General features: G+C 34.9%; 4 protein-coding genes across 4 annotated transcripts; 2 read left to right on the top strand and 2 right to left on the bottom strand.

The window, feature by feature from the left end:
• The first annotated feature begins 453 nt into the window (after positions 1-453).
• LOC110723123 (pleiotropic drug resistance protein 1-like) lies at positions 454-9,490 on the top strand. Its single transcript, XM_021902431.1, has 22 exons — positions 454-791; positions 2,692-2,812; positions 2,965-3,053; positions 3,338-3,422; positions 3,536-3,695; positions 3,789-3,865; positions 4,025-4,078; positions 4,179-4,269; positions 4,401-4,702; positions 4,847-5,128; positions 5,260-5,737; positions 5,841-6,083; positions 6,344-6,457; positions 6,548-6,666; positions 6,778-7,110; positions 7,278-7,568; positions 7,655-7,738; positions 7,838-7,971; positions 8,048-8,275; positions 8,380-8,551; positions 8,657-8,911; positions 9,017-9,490. The coding sequence occupies exons 1-22, from the start codon at positions 454-456 to the stop codon at positions 9,290-9,292; spliced, it is 4,326 nt and encodes a 1,441-aa protein (XP_021758123.1). The 3' UTR covers positions 9,293-9,490.
• A 467-nt stretch (positions 9,491-9,957) lies between these two features.
• LOC110723127 (probable xyloglucan endotransglucosylase/hydrolase protein 23) lies at positions 9,958-11,041 on the bottom strand. Its single transcript, XM_021902436.1, has one exon. It carries the CDS (start codon positions 10,951-10,953, stop codon positions 10,096-10,098), a length of 858 nt encoding a protein of 285 aa, XP_021758128.1. The 5' UTR covers positions 10,954-11,041; the 3' UTR covers positions 9,958-10,095.
• Positions 11,042-17,004: 5,963 nt separating this feature from the next.
• Positions 17,005-18,777, bottom strand: LOC110723125 (probable xyloglucan endotransglucosylase/hydrolase protein 23). Its single transcript, XM_021902434.1, has one exon. The coding sequence runs from the start codon at positions 18,671-18,673 to the stop codon at positions 17,813-17,815; it is 861 nt and encodes a 286-aa protein (XP_021758126.1). The 5' UTR covers positions 18,674-18,777; the 3' UTR covers positions 17,005-17,812.
• Positions 18,778-19,900: 1,123 nt separating this feature from the next.
• Positions 19,901-21,143, top strand: LOC110723126 (probable xyloglucan endotransglucosylase/hydrolase protein 23). The gene has a single exon (XM_021902435.1). It carries the CDS (start codon positions 20,156-20,158, stop codon positions 21,011-21,013), a length of 858 nt encoding a protein of 285 aa, XP_021758127.1. The 5' UTR covers positions 19,901-20,155; the 3' UTR covers positions 21,014-21,143.
• Positions 21,144-23,873: the final 2,730 nt, after the last annotated feature.

The following is a 23,873-nucleotide window of genomic DNA, read 5'->3' as shown; positions in this document are numbered from 1 at the left end:
AATTACTTGAGGCATGAAAACTACATAGTATCATTCATCATTCGTAGAGTTGATTAAAATCTCCGTAACCCAGAATATGTCAATAGTCAAATTTGGCCATCTTATTATAAATATAATATAATCCCCTTTCATTTTACAATTACATCATAGTTTTTATTTTTTTAATCTTCTTCAAAAATTATAATCTTTCCTGAAACATTCAACGCATAACATCGGGTATAAAAAGTCACTATTTTGCATAAAAATACACACAAATTCAGCTAAAAACTAGCTTTTTTTTTTGTATCATTACAGGGCAACTTTTCTGGGGTTGTCCCAAAATTTTCTGGGTATTGATAATTTCTACAAAAAATCAAATCTTTTTATTCGGGTTTTATTCAAATTGCAAAAAAAAAAAAAGTCCCAACAAAAAAAATTTGATTTTTACATTTTTCCCTCCATTTTTTCTTACAAATGGAGGCAACTAGTGCAGCAGAGTTATACAGAGTAGCAAGTGCAAGAATAGGGAGAAATTCATCAGCAGTGTGGAGAAATAGTGGAAGAGAAGTATTTTCGACATCAACTCGAGACGAAGATGATGAAGAAGCATTAAAATGGGCTGCAATTGAGAGATTACCAACTTATAATCGAGTTAGGAAAGGTATTTTGACTGATATATCTGGTCCTGCTAGAGAAATTGATGTTAATAGACTTGGTTTTGATGATAAAAGAGAGCTCTTAGAAAGGCTTGTTAAAACTGCTGAAGAAGATAATGAGAATTTCTTGCTTAGGCTCAGACAACGCATTGATAGGTATGTCTCTTGTCTCTGTATTTATTTTTCGGATTTTACGTTCAGATCTCGTAAACAACTTACGTATTAGTGAGACAAATAGTGAAAGTATTGTCGCGCATTTTATTTTATGTTACTAACATTAGTAGTATCTTTGTGACACTTGCATTTTTGCATTATACAAATTCTGTTTAGTAATGTATATTTTGAGGTGACAAATTTTTTGAGTAAGGTTAAAAAGTTGATTATTTTAGTTTTTTTTTTAAATAACAATTTTTGAATTGATGAAGATTGAGCGTATCATGGTAAATAATTTTTTAATATCATGCGGATTTCTATTTCTCCTTGATTCTCTAAATATTATTCATCTACCTTGATACTCTATCCTACTACTCTACATTATCTTAGCTTTGCAATCTTTTATTGATTGCCTAATTAGTTGTATTCTTGTATATTACACGCATTGTAACAATAAATAGTATTGTATACATTTGGATCAAATTTAGACTAGTCGACAAAGAAAAAGTAAAATTCACGAATGTGACAAGTCAATTTAAAGGAGGTTAAAAGGCAAATGATGGATACAAGATTCAAATAGTATCATACGAGTTATAACTAAGTTAGTAAACATTCATATTTTCTGTTCAAAGTAAGAATTTAAAATAGTTAAGATTAGTAAGAATATCGTATTCTGATTGAGAAGTTAAGGGTTTTATATTAATGTGATCGTTGGGCCTTCTCTAAAAAATTGTGTATTACTTAAGCAATTAACTTGATTCAACTCATCATTAACGACCCCATCTTTGGCTCATTGTAAGAGCATAATAAAAGATTGTCATAAACCAATTGAAATTTTCTGATGGGTCAATTCACAAAAGATTTTTAAATAATGTGACAAGATCAGATGTGACATGAAATTGACTTTTTCGGTATTTTATGCTTAGTGTTCTTTCTTTGCGTTGGTTAAGAATCCAAGAATAATTGACTATACTACCTGAGGAACAATGGCATGGGCCTTGGTACGATCCAGTATGACCTAACTTGACCCGACCCAAACAAAAACAAATTAACCATGTAGTGATTAGTGAGCCTAGGCTGCTATCTTGATTGGGCCAACGATCTTTGAGATGGGCATGGCACTACATGGGCTAGCACCCTATGCTGGCCCAATGGCATAGATAGCATTCCACGGTTTTCTTACTTAACCGGTTGCACCATATACATGCTACAACTAAGTTTTTTATTATTTGACTTATTAACTCACTTGGAGCTCTCTCAAATGAGCACATGTGTTAGCAATAAATAGCCTTGGGATCTGGTTGTGTTTTTACTTTAAACTTTTCTTTTTATAATCAATACTATGTATTTCTTAAATCGTAATGCACCCATTTATTTATTTGTAAAATTTTCTATTACACATTGAAATGTTGAATGTTAAGTTATACATAAATGTGTATCTTAAATATTCCTTCCGTTACATGTTACCCGCAACAAAGGGGTTTAATTTGTAAGACATAAAATATACCTTTGTTGCGACTTGTGAGTAATATATAGTGGAGGAAGTACTTAATTCAAAGGATGACACCACTGCCTATAGACTAGGTTGAAGCCCAACTTCAAGCACAACAACAAATAGTGGGATGGCTTTGGACCATAAGCATCACAATTAGACATAACCCAATGCCATTGACTAGAAGACTATCAAGTCTTAGGCTTATGTGAATTTCTCTAGTTTACACTGTTGTTGCAATTTTGGTTTGTGTGTAACTATTACTTCAACAAGTAATAAATTTTAGTCCTTTTTAGAATGGATATAATAATGTTTTGTGTTAATAAAAAGACCAGGGACTTTTTAAGTTCATGTTTAAGTTGACTTGTTTGGAGTTTATGCTAATATGAACTAAAAAATTTCTATAATCAGAGTTGGAATTGAAATCCCCACAATTGAAGTAAGATATGAGAATTTGAATGTTGATGCACAAGTTTTAGTGGGAAGCAGAGGTTTGCCTTCTGTATTGAATTTCTTCACCAATACAATTGAGGTAACTAATTGTTTCTTAAGTATTCAATGGTTGAGAGTTTTCTTTTTCTTTTTCTTTTTTACATTTATAATTTTATCTTCTGAATTTTTATTTTCTCTTTGAGTTGATTATGTAGTAATTTGTGTGCCATTTTTCATGAATATGTTTTCCAGGGTTTCTTGAATCTTCTCCACATCCTACCAAACAGGAGAAAACCATTCACAATTCTTCATAATGTCAGCGGACATATTAAGCCTGGCAGGTAAGTTGATTTGCATGCTCATCATAAGTTGAATGTAATTATGAACCGTTCGAATTTAGTTTACTCCCTTTGTCACTTGATAATAGGCCACATTTGATCGAGGGTCATTTTGTAGTATTATAATATGATACCAAATATATCTTTCACTTTGATTGGAATTTCGACATAAAGGCATCATTAAGGGTAATATGGGAAAGTCCTAAGGGTTAACTCGTAATGGAACAACCTGAAGTATAAACGTGGCTTATTATTTAGGGACGATCTGATATCGAAATTCTTTGCAGGTTGACATTACTTCTAGGCCCTCCTGGCTCAGGAAAGACTACTTTGCTGCTAGCATTGGCTGGTAAACTTGCCAAAGATCTTAAGGTTAGACTTTACAGTAATCCTGTATATTCCACAAATGGCTTCTAGTTCATAATTTTTATTTTTATCCTCAAAATATTTAGCTATTTTTCTGTGTGTAATTCATGGAATTGTAGTTTTCGGGAAATGTCACCTATAACGGACACACGATGAATGAGTTTGTTCCACAAAGGAGTTCAGCATATATTAGTCAACATGATCTTCACATTGGAGAGATGACAGTCAGAGAAACTTTAGCTTTTTCAGCAAGAGTTCAAGGGGTTGGAACAAATTATGGTTAGTTTATGATGTTAGCAATGATCATTTTTCATATTAACTTGGCAGCAGCAGAACTAATTAGTAAAACTGGAATGTGTTCGTTATATGCAGATATGCTGGTAGAATTGTCAAGAAGAGAAAAGGAAGCCAATATTAAGCCAGATGCTGATATTGATGTCTACATGAAGGTAAGAAGTTTAACATGGACTTCATTTTTGTAGGAACAGGGGAAATGTTTCTTTTCGTTTGCTACAATCACCTTGTACAAATTTGTTTAGCAACAAAAGCACAGCAAACAGTTCTTATTAGGATTCGACTTTCTTAAGTTGCTTTGTTTTAATCATTAGGCAGCAGCAATTGAGGGGCAGGAGGCGAGTGTAGTAACTGAATACATTCTCAAGGTAATAGCTCAGTCTTAGAATTGGTCTGATATACTTGTAACTTTCATTATTGATAAAAAGAATCAAAATCTGATCATTTGGGTTCTGTCTGCTTAAACAGATTTTGGGACTTGATATCTGTGCTGATACTATGGTGGGAAATGAAATGATAAGGGGTATCTCTGGAGGACAAAGAAAACGACTAACCACCGGTATGAGCAAAGGCTGTTTAGCATTCACCACTAACTATTGTTTCTCTCCTTGATGATCTTTGATTTTGTCATTGTAATCTTTGTCTTCTGCTACAAATTAGTAACTTGGCGTTTGTAATATGATGATACAGGAGAAATGCTGGTTGGGCCAGCAAAAGCACTTTTCATGGATGAAATATCGACTGGTTTGGACAGTTCTACAACATATCAGATTGTCAATTCAATCAGGCAATCTATCCATATTCTTAAAGGAACTGCTCTCATTTCTCTCCTCCAACCTGCTCCTGAGACATATGACCTCTTTGATGATATAATACTTGTTGCTGATGGACAAATCGTGTATCAAGGTCCTCGAGAATATGTCCTAGAGTTCTTTGAATTCATGGGTTTCAAGTGTCCTCAGAGAAAGGGAGTTGCTGACTTTTTACAAGAAGTAATATAATTCTTCCTGTGACATGATTAAAATACTAGTATTGAATTTATTTATACCATTTAAAATGGATTTTACCAAACATATTTGTTAGTTAAAGAGAAGAAGGCCTTACATTAATTTGGGGATCTTTTTCATTTTCAACAGGTTACATCAAGGAAAGATCAAGAACAATATTGGTGTCGTGAGAATGAACCTTATACCTTTGTGACTGTTAAGGAGTTTGCAGAAGCTTTTCAATCATTCCATGTTGGAAGGAAACTTGCCAGCGAGCTTTCCATTCCATTTGACAAGTCGAAAAGCCATCCTGCAGCCTTAACAACAGAGACATTTGGCCTTGGTAAAAGAGAATTGTTTAAAGCATGCATGTCTAGAGAAGCTTTGTTGATGAAGAGAAACAAATTTGTCTACATCTTTAAGGCCTTTCAAGTAAGTAACTACACAACAGATAATATCTAGCCACACTTTTAAATTTCTTTTAGAAATTCCATTTTTGCTTCAAAATTTTTCATTTGCATGATTTATTAGCTTAGCTGATTAAGTGATCCTTGTCTTTACAGCTCGTTCTGACGGCACTAATCACTGCAACATTGTTCTTGAGGTCTCATATGCATAGAAGAAATGTTCAAGATGGAATGATTTTCATGGGTGCACTTTTCTTTGCTCAAATTCAAATCCTTTTCAATGGGTTTGCTGAGATGGCATTAGCAATTGTGAAGCTCCCAGTCTTCTATAAGCAAAGAGACTTGCGATTTTATCCTGCTTGGGCGTATGCCATACCCTCATGGGTTCTCAAAATACCAATAGCTATTATAGAAACGGCCATTTGGATAGTAATAACTTACTATGTCATTGGCTATGACTCCAATGTGGGAAGGTGTTTTAAACAGTACCTCATCCTCTTAGGTGTTCACCAGATGGCTTCGGCGTTGTTTAGATTTAATGCAGGAGTTGGAAGAAACATGATTTTGGCTAACACATTTGGCACCGGTGCTCTGGTTACTCTTATTGTGTTGGGTGGCTTCATTATATCTCGAGGTATATTTTTCTTACGGGTATATAAATTAGTTAAGTTTAGTTAGTGATTATATAATAAGACTGAAAACTGAACATTCAATTACTCTGTGTTGTTTTATTTTAGAAAATGTAAAGAAATGGTGGATATGGGGCTACTGGATATCTCCACTGATGTACGGGCAGAATGCACTTAACGTTAATGAATTCCTAGGCCATAGTTGGAGCGATTCATCTTTAGGATTACAGGTCTTGAGGTCTCGAGGGGTGTTTATCCATGCATATTGGTATTGGATTGGACTTGCAGCACTCGTAGGATACGTGTTGCTGTTGAACCTGTTCTATACGTGGACTTTAACATATTTGAATCGTAAGTTCTTTTGTCTCTATATCTTTCAGGCTTTGTATTTCACTTGAAAACCCTTCTCTGAACTTTTTTCTTAGTGAACTTATTGGCGCTACTGTGAACCTGTATGAACAAAAGTTTGCTGTGATGAACTTGGATGGCCCTTATTTATATTTTAAGTATCCTGTAATCTTATTGTATTTTAAGCAAAAAGAACAGAATCAGTTTCACATGACACATGTGATTGTGAATTGTCTGTGATAAATATGATTTCTTGATTGCAGCTCTAGGCAAACCTCAAGCTATGTTATCTGAAGAGGATTTGGTAGAAAAACAAGCTAATTTAACTGGTCGAGCTATTGAGTTGTCTTCCAGCAAAAGGAGATCCTCACGTTCACGTTAGTCCATTACCTTAAAATGATTTACAGAATTATGTTCCTGATTCTAATGACTGTAACTCAATATTTTTATGTTTTTCTATTATACAGAAAGGAGAGTAGAGATTCAAGAACAAGTTAATGAAAACTCGAAAAGAGGGATGGTTTTGCCTTTTGAGCCTCTTTCTGTTACCTTCGATGAAATCAGATATTCAGTAGACATGCCTCCTGTAATGTCTCTCTCTTTTACAACATTATGAGAATGTTTTTTCTCACTTGAATTGTGATTTTGATCCTCCCTGTCTAATTGTTATCAAATACGTGTATATTGATCTTTTCAGGAAATGAAAGCACAAGGTGTCAATGAGGAACGACTAGAACTCCTAAAGGGTGTCAGTGGTGCTTTTCGACCAGGAGTGTTGACAGCACTTATGGGTGTTAGTGGTGCTGGAAAGACCACCCTCATGGATGTGCTAGCTGGAAGGAAAACTGGTGGATATATCGATGGAGATGTCAGAATATCGGGGTACCCAAAGAAGCAAGAAACCTTTGCCCGAGTTTCTGGATACTGTGAGCAGGCTGATATTCATTCTCCTCATCTCACACTTCACGAGTCCTTGATATTTTCTGCCTGGCTTCGGTTGTCCTCTGAAGTAGATGCATCAAAAAGAGAGGTACAGTATAAAATTTAAATTTTAATTTTATGGAAAATTTAAGGCCTTGTTCCCTTCACATAATGATCATATTATTACATCAATCAATCAAAGCCTTAATCCCATAAGTGGGGAATGATCATAATGTTAGTGAAATATAAATGCCTGACGATAAAAATATGTTGCAGATGTTTGTAGAGGAGGTCATGGAACTTGTAGAGCTAGACACTCTAAGGAATGCACTTGTAGGACTTCCGGGAGTAGATGGTCTCTCAACTGAGCAGAGAAAGAGGCTTACAATTGCAGTAGAGCTTGTTGCCAACCCATCTATAATCTTCATGGATGAGCCAACTTCGGGGCTTGATGCTAGAGCTGCTGCCATTGTAATGAGGACTGTCAGAAACACAGTTAATACAGGACGAACAGTGGTTTGCACAATCCATCAGCCTAGCATTGACATATTTGATGCTTTTGATGAGGTTTGATCCTAAAAGAACCTAAAATTTTACTTCCATTTAGTTTAAGAAGCCAAGGAGACTCAAAATTTTCTATTCAATTTTCGCAGTTGCTACTGCTCAAGCGAGGTGGACAGCAGATATATTTTGGTCAATTAGGCCGCCATGGTGTCCAACTTATCAAATACTTTGAGGTGAGGGAATTAAAGACTTGTCTCTAATTGCAAACTAATGTGGCAGAAGTTGCTGCTCTGCTGATACTGATCTATTGAGTCGTTTTTTTTTTAATAAAGGCGATCAATGGTGTTCAAAAGATCAAAGAGGGCTATAATCCAGCAACTTGGATGTTGGAGGTAACATCAATGGCTCAAGAAACTGCACTTGGTGTTGACTTTGCTCGAATATACAAGGATTCCGATATTTATAGGTAACGTATCTGAATAGCACAATCTTGATTTGTTGTTATAATTTTCAGTCAGCTAAAAATTTTACTTATATTTCAGGAGAAGCAAGGCATTGATAACAGAACTTAGTGTACCAATTCCAGGATCAAAGGACTTGTACTTCCCTACTCAATACTCACAATCGTTCATATCCCAGTTTATGGCTTGTTTATGGAAACTACATTGTTCATATTGGCGAAACACCATGTACACTGCAATGAGGCTCCTTTTTGCATCATTTGTGGGAGTTATGTTTGGATCCATTTTTTGGAAGATCGGTAGTAACAGGTACTTAAATTGATGATTTCTCTTTCCCTGAATAATAAGCTACATTTTTATTTTAGATCGACAAGTATGAATTACTGCTTAGCTAATATTTGCTAATATTGCAGGGAAACTCAACAAAGCCTTTTCAATGCAATGGGTTCTATGTATACCGCCGTTCTTTTTCTTGGTATTCAGAACTCCTCAGGAGTTCAGCCAGTTGTGTTCGTCGAAAGGACAGTTTTTTACCGGGAAAGAGCAGCAGGAATGTATGCTGCTTTGCCTTATGCCTTTGCACAGGTACAACTAGAACTTCTGTTTCTTTGTTCTTGGTTTGTGATTAGTTCCTACTAAACTAATGATACTAAACCTCTGCTAATCATGTTTCGAAACTGGGTAATACAGGTTATCATTGAGCTTCCATACACTTTCTGTCAAACAATCTTCTATGGTGTGATAGTATATGCTATGATGGGATTTGAGTGGACTTTAGCCAAGTTCTTTTGGTACATTTTCTTCATGTTCTTCACCTTGCTATACTTCACATACTACGGCATGATGTGTGTTGGTCTAACCCCAAATGCAAGCGTGTCTGCTATCATTTCCTCTGCTTTCTACGGAGTATGGAATCTTTTCTCCGGTTTTCTTATCCCAAGACCTGTAAGTTCACTTCCATACATACGTTATGTTAGCGATTATTATCAAATCAAGTCCATTTTATATCATACTTTTGTACATTATCTTACTAAAATTCCCTTCCTACAGAGAATGCCGGTATGGTGGAGATGGTACTACTGGGGATGCCCCATAGCGTGGAGTTTGTATGGACTGTTAGTCTCACAATTTGGTGACTACGACGGTATAGGTGACCGCCTCCAAGATGTTCCTGGAAATCCTACAGTGAAGGAATTTTTGCACAGCTATTTTGGTTATAAGCGCGACTTTTTGGGACCTGTTGCTGGTGTAATCCTTGGGATAAATGTTTTGTTTGCTGTGGTTTACGCCTATTCTCTCAAGGCCTTCAACTTCCAGAGAAGATAACACAATTTTTCGAGCATACAGTATGTAATTGTATTATTAGTAGACTTGTTCATATATAGTTTGGCTTGGTTTTACATACTAGAATATAGATTAATTGTAGTTAAGTCTTAAGATTTGTAATTATTTATGTCACGCTGGCTCCGATATCATGTTAGAGGACCAATTCAACCAAAAGTTTAAGTTTATAGTTGAGGCCCAGGAATATGTTTTATACTCTATCACATACGCTGCTAGAGCAACTAATAAGAATCGAATGTCTCAATATCACAACGTGACCCCCAACCCCCAATACAAACAACTAATAAGAATCAAATGTCTCAATATCACAATGTGAACCCCCCCCCCCCCCCACACACACACACACACAACACGAGCCCCCAATACGAGCAACTAATAAGAATCAAATGTCTCAATATCACCCCCCCTACCCAACACGAGCAACTAATAAGAATTGAATGTCTCAATATCATCACAATGTGATACCCCCAACACTCCAAATATACATAATCGTGATACAATCCAAAACAAATTATCCTCGATTTAGAAAAATTCTTGGTATAATTAATAAACCTCGATTTAGCAAAATTCTTGGTATATTTGCTTCTGTAATCCTGTAACTAGTGGGTGTTTAATATTTCAAATTGTTCCATATGAATAATCTTTACCGTTCCAATGACAAACTTCACAATTTCCAAAAATATTCATATTTAACATTTCCAAATCACTGATTATAGTACAATACATTGATTAAAAGAATAAATGAATTAATTAACTAACGCTAAATAAACATTTGATCAACTTTTCTAAGATGTAGCAGTGCATTCAGCAGGAAGACCTTCAGGAAACCTAGGAAGATCAGCGCAATAATTATAAACCATATAATTCTTTTGGGCCCACCTCATTCTTTCCAAACTAGCTGAATCCAACTCTTGAGTCAACCATTCTGACCCGGATTTGGGCACTGAGCCCGACCCGCAAGAAGATGACCCGGAAGCCCAAACACAAGCATCAGCTTTAAAGTTTCTATATGAAGCAGTAAATGGGGCCTGGGCCCAATCGGTCTTGACCCGCCCACCTTGGGTGGCCCAATCTTCAGCATTCCACAAACTAGAGTAAATCCTCATTGGTTGATTCTTAGGGAATGGGATTCCCTTTGATTCCATATTCTTGTGTTCTCTAATTGGAGTTCCATCAACTAGGAATACTATTCTTTGGGGATTCCAAAGAATTGAGTAAGTGTGGAAATCTTTAGTGGGGTCGAACCATAAATGGAACTGTTTTTCACGGTTACCTTTACCTTGTGCAAACACATTGGTATGAAGAGTGTAAGGTTGGCCACTTACGTTACCTAAAAACTCGAAATCTATCTCGTCGTGGGTAGGCCCCATCGACGATAGATAGTAAGCAGTGACAGTACCAGCAGAGTTACCAGGTACGAGTTTTAACTGCATATCGATTTTACCAAACAAATACTCGTTTTTAGATTGAAAACCCGAACCCGAGGATTTGTCTAGGGAGAGGGTGAGATCGTCCCCGTTGCCGAGGACCTTACCTCTACCATCTCCCCAAGTAATGGTAAACTCATTGTTAAAGTTGGCCTTAGAAGTGGCAATTAAAGTGGCTAAGAAAAGAGTAATGTAAACAAATTTTGAGGGTGCCATATTTTTTTTTGTGACAATGTTTTTTTTGTGGGATAAAATGTTATAGTTATTTGAAATGGGAATGATGAAACTTAGTATAAGAAGAGGGAGTTTATATATAGGGGTGTTTGATAGGAAAGTTGTAATGAAGTGAGTAGATTTGGTAAGTGAAGAATGAGCTGTAGGATTAGGTGAGTGTAGTAATGGCTAGCAAGCTGGATTTTGGTACATCAGTCAAGCACTCTAACAGCTTGCAAACAGCTTTTAATTTAATAATTAATTGTTAACGCGGATCTAAGGATTTCAAAGAAAAATAGTACGTACTTCGTAATTTGATATTGTAATTTAAAATAATTTCATATAAAGAGGATTATGGAGCATTATTATATAAGAGGTGCTAATTCGGGTCATTGGTCGTGTTTGCATCAAGTCGTTTTAGGTCAAATAATAATGATTTTGAATCATATTGAATCATCGTGCCTATGTAGATCAAATTTTAAATCGATGGGGGCGACAAGTTACTAATGGTCGATTTTTTATTTTTATTTTTTTACTATTTGTCGAATTAGTTTAAATATATTTTAATAAAGTTTTTAACACCGCTTTATATAGTACTCTTTTTGTCTCTTTGTTATGGTTACACTTTGATATTTATTGTTACACTTTTAATTCATCACTTTATATATATTTGTTTAAAATATATAATTCTAATACAAAGTAGTTTTTTTTTTTTTTTTTTTTTATTGTGAATAAGATTATTGTGCTTTATCAAGTACGTGCGAGGATAATAGTATTTCATTTTTTATTTTATTTTTTTTACAAGAAAAGTATTTTATCTTAGAATACTTAGGGTGTACATGTACATAATAGTCATACGTGAGGCTCAATTTCTATTTTAAATAATTTGTTAAAAATGTTATTTATAATTCGATACAAGGCTTAGATTAATCATATTAAACAAATAAAATATCTCTTTTTAATGTTAACGGGGATACTGACCAAACATCACTCTCATGTTAAGTGTGACTTGGCTCACTAAAGGCTAATCAACCATTTAAAGGACTAAGAGATCTATATTACGAAAATTATCAGGTGAGTTAATTATTGGTTGGTATATAATCAGGGGCGGAGCTAGAAGGGGACGAGTGGGGACACTTGTCCCCCCATTTTCAAAAAAAAAAATTAAAAAAAAAAAAAATTTAAAAAAAAAAAAAAAAAAAAAAAAAAAAAAAAAAAATGCAATTACAAGTTGCGTTGCGACATTTTCCAGCCAGCCAAAGCCTGAAAGCCAAACCCTAAGTTTTTCAATTTTCAATTTCTCTCTCTTCGATTCGCCCAATCGCCCTCGCCTTCGTCCGTTCGCCACTTCGCCGGCAGTCTTCGTCCGTTCGCCGGCAGTTCGCACTTCGCAGCAGTGACGAGGTTCAACAGCCGCCCTTGAGCCTTCGTCCTTCCTCCTTCGTGACTTCGTGTGTTCGTGACTTCGTCTGTTCGCCTAGCCGTCTGTTCGTCCACCGTTCGCCGGCAGTTCGCAGCAGTGACGAGGTTCAACAGCCGCCCTTCAGCCCTTGAGCCTTCGTCCTTCGTGAATCGTGACTTCGTGTCTTCGTGACAGCGTGACAGCGTGACTTCGATCGACACTTCGTCTGTTCGTCATATGCATTTCAATGGAGGTATGAATCAATGAATGTATGATTAATTGAATAATTGATTACTTGTTTTGTTGTTTAAATGTTTAATTGTTTAAATTTACAGTAAATCTGAAATTCTGAATTTCATATTTTTATTACTTGTTTAAATGTTTAATTGTTTATATTTTTATTGTGAATTTGTCATTTGTGGCCTTGTCACTCCAGCTGAAATTTAATTTTGATTTCTGGGTTAATCTCCTTTTTATTCTATTTAGCTTCATATTGCCGGCTTTTTTATAATCCAATTCAGTCTTAATCAGGAATTTCAATAATTTGAAGGTAACCCTTCTTGTCTTTGCTAATTTGGTTTCTGGGTTTGTTTTAGAATTCTCTGTTGGTTTCTGTATTGATTGATCTGATTAATGTTGGGTTTAAAGATTGGTTTTTTTTTTTTTTCTTCTTAATATGAACAATATGGGTGATTATTAATGTGTTTGGTTTCAGGGGCGGAGCTAGAAGGGGACGAGTGGGGACACTTGTCCCCCCATTTTCAAAAAAAAAAATTAAAAAAAAAAAAAAATTTAAAAAAAAAAAAAAAAAAAAAAAAAAAAAAAATGCAATTACAAGTTGCGTTGCGACATTTTCCAGCCAGCCAAAGCCTGAAAGCCAAACCCTAAGTTTTTCAATTTTCAATTTCTCTCTCTTCGATTCGCCCAATCGCCCTCGCCTTCGTCCGTTCGCCACTTCGCCGGCAGTCTTCGTCCGTTCGCCGGCAGTTCGCACTTCGCAGCAGTGACGAGGTTCAACAGCCGCCCTTGAGCCTTCGTCCTTCCTCCTTCGTGACTTCGTGTGTTCGTGACTTCGTCTGTTCGCCTAGCCGTCTGTTCGTCCACCGTTCGCCGGCAGTTCGCAGCAGTGACGAGGTTCAACAGCCGCCCTTCAGCCCTTGAGCCTTCGTCCTTCGTGAATCGTGACTTCGTGTCTTCGTGACAGCGTGACAGCGTGACTTCGATCGACACTTCGTCTGTTCGTCATATGCATTTCAATGGAGGTATGAATCAATGAATGTATGATTAATTGAATAATTGATTACTTGTTTTGTTGTTTAAATGTTTAATTGTTTAAATTTACAGTAAATCTGAAATTCTGAATTTCATATTTTTATTACTTGTTTAAATGTTTAATTGTTTATATTTTTATTGTGAATTTGTCATTTGTGGCCTTGTCACTCCAGCTGAAATTTAATTTTGATTTCTGGGTTAATCTCCTTTTTATTCTATTTAGCTTCATATTGCCGGCTTTTTTATAATCCAATTCAGTCTTAATCAGGAATTTCAATAATTTGAAGGTAACCCTTCTTGTCTTTGCTAATTTGGTTTCTGGGTTTGTTTTAGAATTCTCTGTTGGTTTCTGTATTGATTGATCTGATTAATGTTGGGTTTAAAGATTGGTTTTTTTTTTTTCTTCTTAATATGAACAATATGGGTGATTATTAATGTGTTTGGTTTGATTAAGAGTTTCAATGATGGTTATTTTTTGTGGGTTTTAGTCATTGATGATGAGCATTCAATTACTGTGTTTATATTATATAAGTTGATTGTCTTAGTTTTGGTTTAAAATGTTGCTGATTTTACTTGTTTGATTAATTTTTCTGAGTATTAAAATGAAGAAAGTATATTTGATTTCTTAGCTATAATAATATGATGAGATTGAAATAAGGGGTAGAAATGGAGAGCTGCTTATGGAATCGTGGGTATTGATTATTGAATAATTTGAATTGATAAATGATTATTGATTTATATTTGTTTGATTGTTTCCCCTGTTAGAGTTTTTGGTTGTTTTTGTGAAATGTGAATTTAAATTTATTAATTATTGTAAATTATTGAAATGTGTAGTTGAATTAGAAATTTAAAATCTTAGCCTCTTAGGTTTTGTTATTATGTAATGATGTGGATTGTGGTCTTGTGGAAATTGATATATAATTTTCGATTTAATTAGGAAATGTCAAACGATTCACCAAATTCAAACAAATCAAAGGCAACTAAACAACCCGATCTTCGACAATTCTTGTTTAAAAGAACGAAACTCAATGAAAATGAGTCCAATGAAAATGAGTCCAATAACTCACCTTCATTTAGCTCCCCTCAAAGTCAAGAAAATAGTATGGAAATGGGTGGTTCAAGTAATAGTAATGTACCAAATCAAAGGCAACTAAACAACCCGATCTTCGACAATTTTTGTTTTTTTTTTTTGTTAAGCTTTTCGTAAGTTAAGCATTTTGTCCCCCCAAGTTGAAAATCCTGGCTCCGCCACTGTATATAATAATCTCGTAGGGTCATAAAGGTGTTTCCATCATAATAATGCTACCAGTAATAAAGTTTATAAGAGTAGGAAAACATTAATGATTAAAATACTACTTCCATTTCTTTTTAGTTGACACATATTTCTTTTTAGAAAGTTTTATTTTTCAATTGACAAGTTCTCTTTTGGAGTAAACTTTTTAGATTGCATTTACAAGATACCCCACTTGTTTTTTCATTCTCTCTCACTCTCTCTCCTCTCCTTAATATATGTGTCTAATCAAACGCGTCAACTAAATAGAAACGAGAAAGTAGTAATAAGGGATGATATTTTGATGAGTTCTTATCCTCTTAAATTGATCAATATAAACCTAATAATATAGTAGAAAATAAAACAATAAATCTCAGTTGGAGAGGAAAGTGAAGTGTGGCAGCTTAGTAGATTGTTAGCTGGAAAAAGTGCAAAAGCATAACGAGTGCATACTAAACTGTTAGCTGGATTTTGGGGCACTAGAAACCTAGGATAAGAGACCACTACATGAATCAAACAGCTTGCAAACTGCAAAGTATCCCTCAACAAAAAGTTTTATACCCTTTATTTAACATTTCAATAATTTTGGGCCACCAATAGTTTGAGCTTTGAGTAGCTAGCTGGTCTATTTTTATTATTTTTAGGCATATTTTGATTAGACCTCAACTGTTACAGCTTTTTGGTCCGGTATTTACTGACTAAGCACTTGGGAATAGAGGAGATGATAAGAGAACCTGACCTCAAACCTCTAACACCCTCACTTATTAGAATTTCGAACCCCGTACCTAGGATAAGAGACCACTACATGAATCAAACAGCTTGCAAACTGCAAAGTATCCCTCAACAAAAAGTTTTATACCCTTTATTTAACATTTCAATAATTTTGGGCCACCAATAGTTTGAGCTTTGAGTAGCTAGCTGGTCTATTTTTATTATTTTTGGGCATATTCTGATTAGACCTCAACTGTTACAGCTTTTTGGTCCGGTATTTACTGGCTAAGCACTTGGGAATAGAGGAGATGATAAGAGAACCTGACCTCAAACCTCTAACACCCTCACTTATTAGAATTTCGAACCCCGTACCTCTAGAATATAAGGTAAGAAGCCTACCAAATGAGTCAATACTTTGTTGTTATGTATAGCCGGTCTACTTACACGTGCGTGCTTATAATGATTCCAGATATATGATTGAAGAGGTTTCATCAGTTCAAATAATTGGGGCAACATCGATTTCGAGTATGTATATTCAGGTTTGAATCATGTTAATCATTGTGCCCAAACACTTTAACTTTTAAATTGGGTCACTTAGATTAGGTCGGATCCAGTCGGATTGGATCAGTTTTAGACACCTGGCCTTTAAATACATGTAATGAGATACTCAAACTTTAAAAAGTTGACTCGTGTGGATGGCTTGACTACTCTTCAACCCGTAGCGTGTGTGAACTTTTGAGTAGAAATTTATTTTAGAGTTTGCTTATTTGAATATCTATTATAATAAAAGGTTCCTAATTAAGGGTTGGGAAAATCTTCAAATAAAGTGATGCATTAGCAAATTAAATACAAAAATTTTAGTTATTAATAAGTAATTAAGAATATTTTTGTATTAAGGTAAGTAGATTAAAGAGAAACCAACAGAAACTAATGACTTATTAGATAGATAAATCGAAGATGTACGTCTTGGGCAAAAAAGGGACGACAAAGTTTAAGAAATAGAACCCTTGCCTATAATATTGGTGACAAAATTAAGGGACGACAAAGTTTGATTAAGGTGTTTGTGTGCGTTCACGATGCTTATATAGTCTGGTAACAAAAAATTATAAAGTAAAAACACTAGGTATGTAGGTAGGAACCTTAATTTTGGAATTATCATATTCTTTCAATAGATTGAAAGTAGCATCGTAATTTTGTATGATGCCTAGAGAATTTTAAAAAGATTTGAAAGGAATTTCATAATGAATATACTTGAGACGGGAGCTTGCTACTAGCTATGACGTTGGATTCAATCACTAGAGCATGCAATAATTGAGTTCTAATCCATGTATCCCAAATTAAGTGGCAAATGTCTTCAAAATTTACGTTTTTTTTACCACAAAATTTCGACAATGCATAATAAAAATTAAAATATATATATTAAAAAAAAAAAAAAAAGAAAGAAGTAATTATGCATGATCTTTTTAAACTTATTTCATTGAGAATGTCATTATATTAAAAAAAAATTCACTAAAATTTCAAGCTAAGGTCAAAATCTTGCCTCGGAGTACAAACATATTTGTGACAACTAAATTATAACTTCCTACATGTTTGAATAAATGAAATGTGTTCTTTTTGTGGCTATATTTAAATAAATAAAACTTTTTCCTTTTAAACAAATAAAACGTTTTAAAGTAATTTCTTGTTGTAAAAAAAAAAAAAAAAAAGTAATTAAGGTGAAGAGAGAGAAAGAAGATCTAACACTAACACCAACACCAACCAACCATCCACTGTCACCACCGGCAACACCACTCACACCACCACCACCACCCCCACGAAAACCTACCACCACCACCAACCTACACCCCCACGAAAGCCCACCACCAAAACCCCCATGAAAACCCACCACCACCACCAACACCCTCACGAAAACCCACCAACACCCCCATGAGAACTCACTACCTCCACAATAACCACCCCACAAAAGCCACCTATACAAAACCCACCAGCCCCTCGAAACCCAGGCCACCAGCCCCGCAAAACCCAGGCCACCAGCCCACGAAATCCAGGCACCACCTCGAAAAAATCCCCCCTCCCACGAAAATCTACCCCCACGAAATCCAAGCTACAAAGAATAAAGAATTTACACCACATAGATTATACATTAATCAACTACAAAGAATAAAGAATTTAATCCAAATTTTGTTTTTTCGAGTGACTATTTGTATTTAAGATGTAGCAGTGCATTCAGCAGGGAGACCCTCAGGAAATCTTGGAAGATCAGCACAATAATTATAAACCATGTAATTCTTTTGGGCCCACCTCATTCTTTCCAAACTAGCTGAATCCAACTCTTGGGTCAACCACTCTGACCCGGATTTGGGTACTGAGCCCGACCCGCAAGAAGATGACCCGGAAGCCCAAACACAAGCATCAGCTTTAAAGTTTCTATATGAAGCAGTAAATGGGGCCTGGGCCCAATCGGTCTTGACCCGCCCACCTTGGGTGGCCCAATCTTCAGCATTCCACAAACTAGAGTAAATCCTCATTGGTTGATTCTTAGGGAATGGGATTCCCTTTGATTCCATATTCTTGTGTTCTCTAATTGGAGTTCCATCAACTAAGAAAACTATTCTTTGGGGATTCCAAAGAATTGAGTAAGTGTGGAAATCTTTGGTAGGATCGAACCATAAGTGGAACTGTTTTTCGCGGTTACCTTTCCCTTGTGCAAACACATTAGTATGAAGAGTGTAAGGTTGTCCACTTACATTACCTAAAAACTCGAAATCTATCTCATCGTGGGTAGGCCCCATCGACGATAGATAGTAAGCAGTGACAGTACCAGCAGAATTACCAGGTACGAGTTTTAACTGCATGTCAATCTTACCAAACAAATACTCGTTGGTAGATTGGAAACCCGAACCGGAGGACTTGTCTAGGGAGAGGGTTAGATCATCCCCATTGTTTAAGATCTTAGCTCGACCGTCACCCCAAGTAATGGCAAAGTCATTGTTGAAATTAGCTCTAGAAGTGGCAATGAGAGTAGCTAGAAGAAAAAAGGCTAAGACAATTGAGTTTGATGATGCCATACTATAATATGTTTTGTGTATATTTTGTTATGTTTTTGTTTGTGTTGGTTGATGAATTTGAATGATGAATAAAGGGGTTTTACCGTTTTATAGTAGAAGTTTATACATGTAACAAGTAAAACTAGGAAGGTTCTTATGAAATGCATATCATACAAAATAGTGTTAAGATAGTGAGCTGGAAAAAAGCGTAAAGAGTGAGTTGGTGAAAGGCTGGAATTAGAAAGTGATGTGAGTCCAAAAAGGCCAAATCTAGCAATATTATTATAAGGAAATGAATTGGGTAACGCGGATTTGGGTATCTTATAAAATAAGGCAGATCACAAGCAATAATTCGTTTTTTTTTTGTGGCCCGTACACCGCCATGTTTCTAGTAGAATGTTTGTGGTAGATACATGTCTTATGGAGTAAGATTTACATTTTAAAAGATTGATATAGGAACACCATTATGGATTTGCATATGCAATTACTGTCAAAAAATTAATATGGAGTACTTGGGTAGCAAGTGGTTACTTATGTGTTTAAGTGTTGTAAGTACGGAGTATTAAATAAGGCTAGACTTAGTGGTAAATGTTTGACCTTGTAATTTGAAAGTTAAAGGATTAAATATTACTCGTACTAGAGGTTATTATTTGGTTACTTTTTTTTTTTTGTTAATTTATCATTTTAATCCACCAAGCTGCCCGAGCATGTTTGGTGTAATTGATTAGGGATTCAACTTGTAATAAAGTAACAAAAACATACGTTCGAATCCTCTCAACCCCAATATTTGGGGATAAAGGTCTCTTATGTTTTCCATTCAATTTCAAGTGTGCAACATAAGTTTGAATCCTCTCAACCCCAATATTGGACCAAAAACTGATAAGGTTTAATCTCTAATCTCGGCATTCTCCTTAACTTGAAATTTTCATTTCATAAATATCTTTGACACATCTATCATTTCCGTTTCACAATGCTCTTAACTGTCAATTTTTTCAAATATATTTTAGTATTATATATTAGAGTTTATAATATTACACTTAAGTTTTAAGAATATTTTACCTTTTAAAGAAATCGTAAACGACGGACAGAGTGATTAATATTATGAAACCGAGATAGTAATCCATACAATTAAGTATCTCAAGTTCCATCTCCATGCATAGATCCGCGTATTCAATTATTTTTGTCAAGAATATAAAAAAAAATGGTTGGGTTGGTTGCAACCTTATTGACCCCATATTTTTTAGATACGGTTTTCCACTTGCATCTTTGTGCCCCAAAATCCAGCTATCTCTTACCATTTCCCTATCTTTTTCCCCCTTTCCAATCACATTCCAGCTAACAACTTCTACCAGCTCACTCTCCACTCACTCATCCAACCTACTCACTTCACTACGGAGTACTACAAACTTCCCTTTCAAACACCCCTATATATAACTCCCTCTTCTCCAACTAAACTTCATCAAACATTCAAATATCATAAACATTTATCCCACAAAAAAAAATATGGCACCCTCAAAATTTGTTTACATTACTCTTTTCTTAGCCACTTTAATTGCCACTTCTAAGGCCAACTTTAACAATGAGTTTACCATTACTTGGGGAGATGGTAGAGGTAAGGTCCTCGGCAACGGGGACGATCTCACCCTCTCCCTAGACAAATCCTCGGGTTCGGGTTTTCAATCTAAAAACGAGTATTTGTTTGGTAAAATCGATATGCAGTTAAAACTCGTACCTGGTAACTCTGCTGGTACTGTCACTGCTTACTATCTATCGTCGATGGGGCCTACCCACGACGAGATAGATTTCGAGTTTTTAGGTAACGTAAGTGGCCAACCTTACACTCTTCATACCAATGTGTTTGTACAAGGTAAAGGTAACCGTGAAAAACAGTTCCATTTATGGTTCGACCCCACTAAAGATTTCCACACTTACTCAATTCTTTGGAATCCCCAAAGAATAGTATTCCTAGTTGATGGAACTCCAATTAGAGAACACAAGAATATGGAATCAAAGGGAATCCCATTCCCTAAGAATCAACCAATGAGGATTTACTCTAGTTTGTGGAATGCTGAAGATTGGGCCACTCAAGGTGGGCGGGTCAAGACCGATTGGGCCCAAGCCCCATTTACAGCTTCATATAGAAACTTTAAAGCTGATGCTTGTGTTTGGGCTTCCGGGTCATCTTCTTGCGGGTCGGGTTCAGTACCCAAATCCGGGTCAGAATGGTTGACCCAAGAGTTGGATTCAGCTAGTTTGGAAAGAATGAGGTGGGCCCAGAAGAATTATATGGTTTATAATTATTGTGCTGATCTTCCTAGGTTTCCTGAAGGTCTTCCTGCTGAATGCACTGCTACATCTTAAATGTGTTTTGTTACACTTGATTAGAATTAAATTCATTATTCTTTGATTCTTTTTAGCTGATTATTGTAACTTTGATTCTTAGTAATATGATTAATGAAATATTCTCAAGTTGAGATGATTTTTCGATTTACGTGTGATACGGACTACATTTACAGTGCCTTAGTAATTGGGAGGAGTAATGGCTAATGAGGTTTAACATACTTCTTTCGTCCTATATTTCTTGCATCGCTTTCTTATTATACCCGATATTTCCAATTTTAATAAGAATTCAAGTCTTTCTAGTTATTTGCTCTAAACTAAAATTTTAGATGGGCAACTCACTATAACAAAAGGTTAATTGATTTAAACTCCGACTTGACCGTGCAACTTATTTAACGTGTTATAATATAAGGTTATTTGACCTACACCCGGCCTAAATGACTACGTTTTAGTACAGACTTTGATGTCTAATACTTGACTCACTTGAGGTATTATAAAAGTTGAACGTCTTCATTCAAAAGGAAACTTGGTTTGAAGGAAAGCGATTATATATGGAAGAGTATGGAATAATGAAAAATAAATTGATTAAAAGAAATCTAGGGACAAAGAAACAAAGGAATATCAATGCACGTGGTTTCTGGTATGTGAGAATGTGACCCATATTCTGTTCACTAATCCTTTTTTTTTTTTTTTTGTGTCCTTAATTAAGCCAATCTGAAGAATGTTTTATAGATGTAGTGGGTAATATAAAATACGAATATTGTACTATAATGAGATTGATAAATGGGGTATTTATATGATTATTTGACCTTATAATATTGATTTTGAACACATACTTATCAAAATCACATGACCCAAATTGATATGAATTGAAACTATGCAAAACCAATTGAAAATAATGTGTAACATAATATTTGACCTATATAAGCTAATTGATCGAAAGTGAATATGACACAGTCCAAAAACACATTCTTTAAAGATACAAATAAGTAAATTTTTGTCTCTAATAACTTGAGTTGTTAACGACTTTAATAATATTCATTAGTATAAAATCGTGTTTAGGTGGTATTACCATGGAGTACAAAAATACTTGATTATTAATATCAGCAAATGCAAACTTTGTTGTATCAAGAGAATTCTTTATTGGTAATATGATATAAATTAACATCAAAGTATAATTTCACACCAACAAGTGTTATTAGAGTTAATAATTACTCAAGTTATTATTCCCTAAAAAAATTACTCAAGTTTTTTATTTGTCAAAAAGAAATTATATTACACAAGTTATTAGAGGTTGAGAAGTGCTTATATAATTGATCTATTGTCAATATTTGTCACTTCTTATTGTGAGTAGGGGTGTACACAAACTGCCTCGGACCTGAATCCGACTTGAACCGGACTTGTTTGGACCGGACCAGAATCGGACCGGTGAATTCAGGTTCGGTCCCGGTCCTTAAAAATCCATGATTCCGGGTTTTGGGTCCGGTCCGGGTAAAACCTGGAATTTTCAAGTGTGGACATGAAACCGTATAACTGCTTTTTATTTATTTATTTATTTATTTATTTAACAGGTCCAAAGAGGTCCCAACAGGTCTATATCAGGTCCAAACAGGTCCACGTCAGGTCTAAACAGTACAAATTCTCATATGGACCCTAGTTCATCTAAAATAGTTAGACCCCTATTAAAACACAACCTTGTATAAATGAAACATAACTTCATTCTCTTCTTCTTCTTCTTCCCACCATCTTTTATTTCTTTATTGAATTACTTCATTCTTCTTCTTTTTTCAAATTCTTATTTTCTCTCTCCTCTATTCTTTGATTTTTTTTCCATTAAATTTCTGCATTTAACGTGATGGAACAATTTTAAATTCCCAAAGATATCAATCCAAGTTTGTTATTGATCAAAGTTAATTTATTTTTTGATTTTGAGATGAACTTGTGGATGAAATAATTGTTTTAATATTAATTGGATTTGTGAAAGCTAATTTGATTGATTTCAATTCGTAATCGGTTAACTGATTGTTTTTACTGTTCTCGTTAAGTTGTACGTAATTTTTTGATTTTGAGATGAAATTGTAGATGAAATCATTGTTCTAATATCAATTGAATTTGTTGAAGTTAATTCGATCGATCAATTCGTATCTGTTATATTATGATCGATTACCTGATACTTTTGAACATTTAGTAAACAAAATCTGAACAATTGTAAATTTTGAATATTTTTTTAAAATTTAAAAAAAAATCTGAACATCAAAATTTTTGAACATTTAGTGAAAATATCTAAACAATCGTAATGTACCACGCATATACTTTTGAACATTCTGTAAAAAGATCTGTACAATTGCAAATTTTGAATATTTAGAAAAAAAAATCCGAACCTCGTAAATTTGAACATTTAGTAAAAATATTTGAACAATCACAATGACCACGCCTACACTTTTGAACATTTAGTAAAAAAAATCTGGACAATTGCAAAATTTGAACATTAAGTAAAAAAATCTGAACCTCGCAAATTTTGAACATTTAGTAAAAATATCTGAACAATCTCAATGTATGCCTATACTTTTAAACATTTCGTAAATAAATCTGAATAATTGCAAATTTTGAACATTTTGTAAAAAAAATCCGAACACTGCACCACGTCCATACTTTTGAACATTTGGTAATAAAATCTGAACAATCGCCTGTGGTCCAGCTATCCTAGGTGGACCAGGGTGCACAATAGACTTATTGGTCTAAACAGGTCCATAAATAGGTCTAAACATGTCCATAAAAAGGCCCAACAAGTTTTTTATTTAAAAAAAATAAAAAAGGAACAAATTAATAATTATATCTATTCAGGTCCAAACCCGAATCGGACCTGATTTTTCAAGTCTAG

Source organism: Chenopodium quinoa, unplaced genomic scaffold (assembly GCF_001683475.1).
Source record: "Chenopodium quinoa cultivar QQ74 unplaced genomic scaffold, ASM168347v1, whole genome shotgun sequence".
In the NCBI taxonomy this organism is placed as follows: domain Eukaryota; kingdom Viridiplantae; phylum Streptophyta; class Magnoliopsida; order Caryophyllales; family Amaranthaceae; genus Chenopodium; species Chenopodium quinoa.
This window is presented reverse-complemented; position numbering and strand designations above follow the sequence as displayed.

Bases quoted from the DNA above. Each gene is read 5' to 3' on its own strand.
- LOC110723125 (XM_021902434.1), bottom strand. From the start codon at position 18,673: ATGGCATCATCAAACTCAATTGTCTTAGCCTTTTTTCTTCTAGCTACT.
- LOC110723127 (XM_021902436.1), bottom strand. From the start codon at position 10,953: ATGGCACCCTCAAAATTTGTTTACATTACTCTTTTCTTAGCCACTTTA.
- LOC110723126 (XM_021902435.1), top strand. From the start codon at position 20,156: ATGGCACCCTCAAAATTTGTTTACATTACTCTTTTCTTAGCCACTTTA.
- LOC110723123 (XM_021902431.1), top strand. From the start codon at position 454: ATGGAGGCAACTAGTGCAGCAGAGTTATACAGAGTAGCAAGTGCAAGA. The intron at 2,813-2,964 runs GTAACTAATTGT...TATGTTTTCCAG, and splicing joins TCTTCACCAATACAATTGAG to GGTTTCTTGAATCTTCTCCA. The intron at 5,738-5,840 runs GTATATTTTTCT...GTTTTATTTTAG, and splicing joins TGGCTTCATTATATCTCGAG to AAAATGTAAAGAAATGGTGG.